This window comes from Mixophyes fleayi, chromosome 4 (assembly GCF_038048845.1).
Source record: "Mixophyes fleayi isolate aMixFle1 chromosome 4, aMixFle1.hap1, whole genome shotgun sequence".
In the NCBI taxonomy this organism is placed as follows: domain Eukaryota; kingdom Metazoa; phylum Chordata; class Amphibia; order Anura; family Limnodynastidae; genus Mixophyes; species Mixophyes fleayi.
This window is the reverse complement of record NC_134405.1, coordinates 329,693,343-329,701,985: the sequence shown is the minus strand read 5'-3', so window position 1 is coordinate 329,701,985 and position 8,643 is coordinate 329,693,343. Positions and strand designations below refer to the sequence as shown.

Genomic DNA, 8,643 nt, shown 5'->3' with positions numbered 1-8,643 from the left:
ACAAGCATCATAGGAAGCAAATTAACAGACTAATAACAAGTGTTTGTTTTTTTAATGACATTCAAGTGTCTTAAAAAGACAATTAAAGATTGTAGGGGTAGATATCAAACATTCTAAAAAAGAAAAGTGGAGGGGTAGCCTATAGCAACCGATCAGATTCTAGCTGTCATTTATCTCGTACATTCTAGAATATCAAGGATCTGATTGGTTGCTATGGGTAACACAACCCTGTATCTTGATCTTCAGTTCCCCTTTAATAAAACCAATCCTTCTAATGATGGTGGGGCTATGTTTATAATATAGAACTGTTTATTGGGCAACCTCATCAGCATGTTTCAAATCAAAAAACAAGAGATTGGGGGATAAATGACATCCTATCGCTACACAGCAAGAAAGAGAAGAGCAGACACACAACATCGTTTATTAAGGTTTTTTTTGTTTGTTTAATCAGTTTACATTCCACAACTGACATTTTAATAATTTGTATTCTTCATGAACAAATTGTTTAATTATCTATTAGACAGATTTCCAGCTGGGAGTAATTCAGTCCGTCCACCACCTACATTAAAGATGCAGCCATGTAATTCCCATAACCAAATAGTCTGTGCCCCTTTCCGCAGTGTAGTAATGTACTGCTCCTGTTTTACCTACATATTGTCTCATTCAAGTAACACAGGCTAAGTGATTGTAGTTATAGGTGTTCGGTGTATTTTTTTTACATCAATTACCTAATTCATCCAGGGTAATTGAAAACAAGTGGGAAAACAGGAGCATAACATTACCACACGGTGTAAAAAGATCATCTTGGCAGAGCAATAACTTGGGTTACGCCATCAATGGCTAAAGTCAAACAAAACCGAATGAATAAAACATCAGCAAAATAAATATTGTTTTTCCACACTGGATGTTCACATTTTTTGTGCACAGAAAATCCAAGTAAGAACTTGCAACATCATTTACTTTACGTGTGGAAACTGCGCTATCGATGTTCACTTGACCATTTTTCACTCACTAAATTTTCATGAGGGAAACACTCAATCTAATGTTCAAATCATCCCTACAGCAACAGTTTGTGGGATATTTATGAATTGCAACAGTGCAAAAAAAAGATGATTTAATCTATATCCAATCAGATGCTAGCTTTCATTTTATTAGTACAGCCTAGAGAGTGAAAACAAACATCTGATTGGTTGCTATGGGTTACAATACCTGTGTACCGTTTTTATAGATTATCTGCCTGATATTTTGTATATAAAATAAGTTTACGTGTCATCAGCTGCTTTACTTATAACAGATGCTATATATTATCTTGTCCAAATCGTAACAAAAGGGCTTTAAACCTCAAACATATTTATTTACATTTCAAGTGTGATTTCTTCCCCCGTACATAATGATGCGAAGATATTCATACTTAAAATAAGATGATTATTAGAATACAAATTGTAGTTATGCTGCCATTTATTTTGCAAGGTATAAAATATATAGAGCTTACATTCTGTTTATTGCTACAATGATGCCTCTTTGTGGGTCTGTTGTGTAGGATATACTTGTAACCTTTGGTTGTCACACTTATAGCATTGCATGACGATGATTAGTCAGTGACTAAAATCTGTCAACTGACAGCAGCATAACAAATAAATAATTATAATCTAGATCACGCAAGCTGTTCTAATTAGAAATATTGCTAAAATTATAATGTGATGATGACTTTTTAAAATGAATGAATTCATCAGTTCATTGGTGTTTTCAACTTTTAAAAGAAAACCATTAAGGACGTTTGACTGAAATGTATTGTCAGTTTGTAAACTGACCATATCCCTAACTTGTCTTTATTAAAAAATAGCTAATGCCTTTAGTGAAGGTTATTTGCAATATACAGCCAACCAATCAGCAATTAGCTTTGATCAGTCTAGCGCAACTTAGACAATAAAAGCAATGCTATCAGTTACTGCATAATTCCAACCAAAGTATTTCTATAAGATATATCAGACCATCTTCTTGACCAGTCAGTTTACTCATAAAAAATACTGTGGTTCAGATCCTCTGCTGCATCTCCAAAGACCTGCAATAAAACATATAAAATAAAAACCCAGGTTTTTCACCAGTCTTCAACACTGTGAACTGCGGAACTTTGACCTAGAACACTATGTTTCATTTTTATTCCAAGAAATGCCCAATCCCGTATCACCCAAAAATGCATATAAAATACAAAAAAAAGAAAAGAACAAAATAAATGTAAAACATGGACATTTTGCTAAATCAAATTGGTAAAATCCCTGACTGTGACATACAACACCTACGGACCAGTGTTACATGGCAAAGTTGTTTTTTTTCTTGTGTAAGTTTTCTGCAAACAAAGGACTGACATTTTCATATGTTCATAAATCAACCTATACCAATATTTGGTGAGCGTACTCCCAAAGCATCAACGAGTAAAGACAAAGTGATTGTAGGAACCCTCTAGCAGCCCCCCAATTACAATTTGGGGATACACCGCTGCCTTTTTGAGAATTATTCTTATACCCACAGAAGGTCCCTATGATAAATTTGGGTGGACAAATGGGTGCCAATGGCTGCATCTTTAAAGTTCAAGAAACCCAAACATCCCTGCCCGTAATAACAGAGTTTACCAGAACCATCTAACCAGAACACATATTCAGGTACCTTACGAGCTAGACTTCCAGTCCAACCATAAGGTCTTCGATGGCTCGGAATGTTAGGGATGCCAACATTCTAAGCACATTTGTTTTATCCTTCCCCCTTGTCATATATTAAGTTTATATATTTTATTTTTTACATTTGTACAGACATTTTTATACAAAAAAAACACTCTCACATCAGGACTGGTGTGGAAATTATGGTGAAATAATGAGGAACAGGTCACAGATCAGGGTTTTAATTATGAGGCAGGAAATACTGGGACAAACTGAGTCCTTCTAGGAGGCGTCTGATTTTTGTCATTCTTGATGTAGGGAATGATGTTTGGAAAACCTCTGATAGGTGTTTTGATTCTGGTAACATGGAAAATTGGATTTTAACGTGGGTGGGAGGACTAAGAACCTTTGACATCACAGATTTGAAATATGCACCAAAAAAAATCTTAGCTCCCCGTCCTGTAAGTTTTAGACCCAGAACGTTTGGGAGCAGCGATGCTCAGGTTACAATCAGACTGGTACGTCTAGCACCGGACTGCGTTAGAGGCACTGATTGACCCAGCGCGGACGAGGTTTCACAGTCTGCAGCTGTTTTCCCATAGTGCTGCTGACTGCGCAGAAAGCGACAGTTCTGTGTTCTGTTTATTTCATTTTCTCATTATGTTTTCCGTCGTGTCTGATTAAGCTAGTAGCTGCCAAAAGGTATAAGATAAGCAAAAATGGTAGGCTTATCAGGCCGCCTCATTAATGCAGGGTGCTTGTGAAAAATGCGAGTCTGCAGGCTTGTGCAGGTTCCCACAGAGCTCTAAAAATGCTAATTAATTAAAAGCCTGGATAGAGGTGAAAGGTTATCACTGTATAGTATCTTGTCCCAGTCAGGGCAATTGAACTCATTTGTTTTGTCTGGTTGTTGTATATTTTTTTTACTGATACCTTAATCTGGGTACACACTACAGAAAAATTCTCCTGATGATATCATTGATGATTTTACCAACGACTGACAGTCCCGATCAGCAGCTGATTCATGTGCACACTATACATGTTTTACACGATTTACCGTCAGATCTGTGCTCTTCATCTGTCATAACCATCGGCTGAAAAGATGGTGACTCTGCACACTGCATAGAGATCTATGGACACTGCTGGTGCTGAGTGCGTACACACTGCAGAATTGGAACGACATCATTTTTAGAGGTTTTTAGTCCAGTTATAAAATCAAATCAAATGATACAATGTGCTTTGGAACGATAAAATATGATCGTGGGAGTGTACACACTAATGCGATATCAGACCTAATGGTTGTATATCATATGATTGGTCCAATAATTGGGTGAAAAACCTGTAGTGTGTACCCAGCCATAGACAAATGCTTTTTAAAGGCCTCTACCCTTTCTCAGACTATCCACCCTCAGACTATCCACCCTTAGATATCTATATCTATTCAGAGAGTGAATAAATACCAGCCCTAATTGTACCAAAACGCATTTAATGCTGATCATATTAAAGGGAGACACTGAGTGCAAATACATGAAAGGGGCATTGCTAGGGTGTAGTATATTTTGGATTGCCATTCTGCTTGTCATATTCAGGACTGGATAGCCTTGCGATCATACATTCGATTTGTCCCCAGTGTTATGCTCTTGACATAATTAACTCAAAAACAACCATATTTTCTGACATTATCTGCGGGTTTATGGCCATATTAATGCTTGGGAAATTTGTTACCCGATTGTCTCATTACCACATCTCTCTATTTTTTGGGTGACCATAATCTGTTATCTATTATTTTGTGGCAAAACCGTAACTGTCCCAGGGCAATCATCCCTACTCTACAACAAATGACATTGGGCCTGATTCATTAGTGATCTTATCTTGTGCAAAAGTTAAGATGCTTATTTTAAGAAGAAACGGGGAGATAAGAGTGAAGTTAAGATGGATTTTCATCTTAACTTAAGAAATTCTTCATTTACGCAGTGGATTTTGCTTCTTATCTCCCTTTTCTGAGCATGCACAGAGTGGATTTGCTTAAGATAAGCAAAAAAAAACGGCAGATAAGATCACTAATGAATCAGGCCCATTATCCGTAACCAGTTCGTCAATCCGTTATCATTCGCTCATTTAAAATACAGAAATAATTACATGGCGACTATAGGATTATGATTTACCCTATGTACCAGAGCTGGTTCTGTCAGACAGTTTGCACGGAGATAAGTGACTCCGCAAACATTAATTGTATATATGTCTTTATGGGCTTCAGATCTTAGGTAAGTAATTAGGGATGTTATAGAAATAATAAGACCCTCAGGGTCTGTATTCAGTAAATGAGCTTTTTAGGCCTTTTTCTCCTCCTTAAGAAATATGTACTATGTGCAGTTAGTCTTCCCAGCGGACCCGAGTGCATCATTCTCTAGGAACGTGAAATGTTACAGAGTTTATAAGTCAAGTTTATTACACTTGGAGATAATTAGTCATCCAAGTATTTAAGTCTTGGTTATTTATTTTTCATTTGCAGGTTCCCAGTAGCTCCCAACAATGCAGCTTTTACTAAGAAATTCAGAAGAAAAAGTGGATTGGGAGACGCGAGTATTAATAGATCTGTTATTGATTTTATTGTCAATTTTGGGCACATTAATTATTAAGGAATAATCAGATTGCATTATTGGCTTAATTAATACAGGGATCATAGGATTCTCCCTATCTTTGGTTTCATGTCTTATTTTATAACGTCTACCTTGTATGTCCCTGTTTTATGTAAGTCCCGTTTGCGCATTTGTACGGCGCTGCGGAGCACTGTGGCGCCTTCCAAATCTACAATAATAATAATTATAATAATAATAATTACTACAACTGCATTGCCAGTTTTAAGGCAATCAGTCTGTAATAGCACAGGATTCAAGGATAGTTGTATTTTTAATAATTACCCAGAAAATGCCTTTGTCAGCACATTTAAAAACAAAAGGTCCATTGCCCGTCATATGAGCAATTCCACATATCAATCATCTTATGGGGAAATTAAGGAGTACACATTTGCCCTCCCAGTAAAACTTTGGGGGATCCTTTGCGGATGCCTATATGGCAAACTTAGGCACAACTACTTTTTCTTTTTTAATGGATTTCAGCTGACATTACTTTTGCTGTGATTAATGACAATCTTTTAATTTATTTGAAAAATTACCGAAACGCGACTGGTTCAGCCATACTGTGCTATTGTCGTTTGCTGGCAGGAATGGTCTGTTACTTTTTATAGCATACAGAGAGTTGTCTAGCCTCCACCACGCGTTTCTCTACCTCTCAAGTACAATCATAGCAGTTTTTGTTTCTTAAATGTGATTAAAGTAAATTGATGATTAATATGTTTTGCACTGAGTTGCCTCAACTAAAATCTGCACGTAAATGATTGTTCCTTGTAATTGCATTTTAATTATTTTTCTAATAAACTTTAGAAGGCAATAAAGCATAGGTTATGTTGATGGCAGTAATGACTACATAAGTACTTAATTTCAAGAAACTGGGCCGTAACTCAGCGGATCATTATAAAAGTCAGTACTTACTTTGGTCATGTATATAGAGCATAGAATATAATGGTGAGTCAGGTCATATTTATTTAACAGATCTGTTAAATTCATTTAATTATCAGATCTCATAGAGGCCACAGAACCACCACACATTTAATAGGCCGCTCAACGCTGTTTTATTTCATTTGTTTCAAATTCACCTGATTTGAAATAAATATATTTGCAAAAAGCATATATAATGTTAATTTTAAACATATCCACTTGTGAGCTGTAGAATTGAGCTGGGGTGTGGGAATTGAATACGAAAAAAATAATTGTGTGGGCTCTGACATCCCTGACCATCCCAAATGCCTACAATGGCACTTGGCAGACAGTCGTATCTTCTGCTAGTTTTTACTTTGTTGGAACAGTGTTGCTACGCTCTACAAAATTGTTAATCCTTCGAACTTCAAAGAAGCTAAGTTTAATTGTTGCTTTTTAAACATAAGGCAGCAAAATTTACCGTCAACTATGTGGAAATGATCTTATTATCACATAGAATATATATCTGTTTTACATTTGAATAGATGCCTTTAAAAGCTGCAGTGTTTTGGGAACAGGTGGCGGAGAGGAACTGGCCTCTCTGGGATTGAGTTCAATGCTCAACAAATGGAGGAATTGACATTATATCAAACAAAGAGAAGTCTCTCTAATCCAACATGGTAAAAATGTAATATTACATAAAGACAGTTACTTTGTAATAGATTTTAAGATATTTAAGACCATGTTTGTGCACCATGTGATGCTGCCACTTAAATCAGGACTATTTTTTGCTTTTCACCCCTTTTCTATGATATCCACCATTATTAATTCCCATGACCTGTAACCTTAGTGTTTTCATTGATAAACATTTGTCACACCGCCTCATTTACATCTTATACATATATTGACCAACATTACAAAGGAGCTGGAACTATTTTTTTTTTTATCCCTAAAAACCAGAGTTCTAATAATGCAAGTGGGACTGGCACACAGAGTTTAGTCCTGTGCTCCTGCCATTGAGTTGAGTCCAACCTACACACCAGGGACGTGCTAAGGCAGCAGAGGGACTCTGGGAGAGTAGAAATCGACTTATGCCTTCTTAACCTCCATGTTGTTCACAGACTTCACTGTCATCTTTAAGGAAACACAATCAATTTTAATTTTTCCCTCCTTGAGTCGAAAATATTTGGGAAGATAACGATGGTAGTAATATTTTTTTGTCAACTAAAAAAAGGATTTTTTTTCCCACTGTATCTATCTTCCTAAATTTCTTCCGGAAGGCGAGCAGAGGGGTGCTTTGAGATTATTTCCACGTCAGTTCCCGAAGTCATTTTTAGGGCTGTTCCACCAAGAAGTCCTCTTGGAAGGGTTGGTGAGAACATATAGATATGAAATTAAATATTGTGACAAACTGGAATGGTCATGGTAGAACTTAATGATGATAGGACACCGGTAAGAGAACATCTGGTGTCCTGTTCGATAGAATAAAAGCATTGGTCAATGAGATATATACACAGTCCATGACATGGACTCAACCATCGTACGGAGTTATCGTTATTACTGACTGTCCCACGACAACATCACCCCGTTTGCGGCATCCAAACGTGGCCACATTGGAATGAATGAGATTTGCGACATGGAGATATTTGTAGTCCGAGCTTCAGTTTAAAGATAGAGTAGGCCCACCTCTCTCTCTTTTGTACTCTGTAGAGGTTTAGCACACTGTTCCATTTTCGGGACGTGTTTTGGGGCAGTTGGTCCTCAGCACAGGCTGTACTGAAGGGGCTAAGGTGCAGAAGAAACCCGAGATTAAAGTCAGGCCCAAGCCCCCCCAGGCGCAGAACATGGACCATCCATAGCCATGGCTGATGTCATCAGGTAGCCCGTACAAGAATCGGGGGTAACGGGAAAGCTCAAAGTTGATTCCTGCTACGCAAGTGCACAGTGAAATGATACAGAAGGTGCCTGCAGGGGAGAGAGAGGAGAATGTTAGTTTAACAATAACAATTCCGTACCTTAATAATGAAACAAATCATTAAGGAAAAAGTTCTGATGCTGTATGAGCCAAAATGGAAACATTTATTGGAAATTAGGACCATCATATAAACTTGAAGCAGGGGATACCACACAGATCATATAGAATTAAAATAAGATTGGACTCATCCATCCTTGGGAAATTGGTGGAACAGCGTATACATATAAATAAATGATGATGATGATGATGATGATGATACATAAATGTACACGGTAAGGAAGCCTTGTAATATTAAGTACCGTTAGTCAGAGGCGTAGCAAGAAATTTGGGGGCCCAAAACAAATTTTGATGACTCCCCCAGTATTCTAGGGAGGGACATTCTCGTCTTACTTACCTTATCGGTCTGGATGCCCCCTCTTGTTGCTGTTGTTACGTCAGAGTTCCCTTCCCCTCTGAGCAGAATTTTAATTTTGGCGCC

At 37.3% G+C, this 8,643-nt stretch overlaps 1 protein-coding gene across 1 annotated transcript in view; it reads right to left on the bottom strand.

Moving 5' to 3' along the window:
- Window positions 1-7,325: 7,325 nt before the first annotated feature.
- TMEM178B (transmembrane protein 178B) overlaps window positions 7,326-8,643 on the bottom strand; it is a 321,902-nt gene continuing 320,584 nt past the window's right edge. The window contains exon 5 of the mRNA XM_075210358.1: window positions 7,326-8,155. Coding sequence (XP_075066459.1) covers window positions 7,905-8,155 — 251 coding nt within the window. The 3' untranslated portion in view covers window positions 7,326-7,904. The remainder of the gene's footprint in view (window positions 8,156-8,643) is intronic.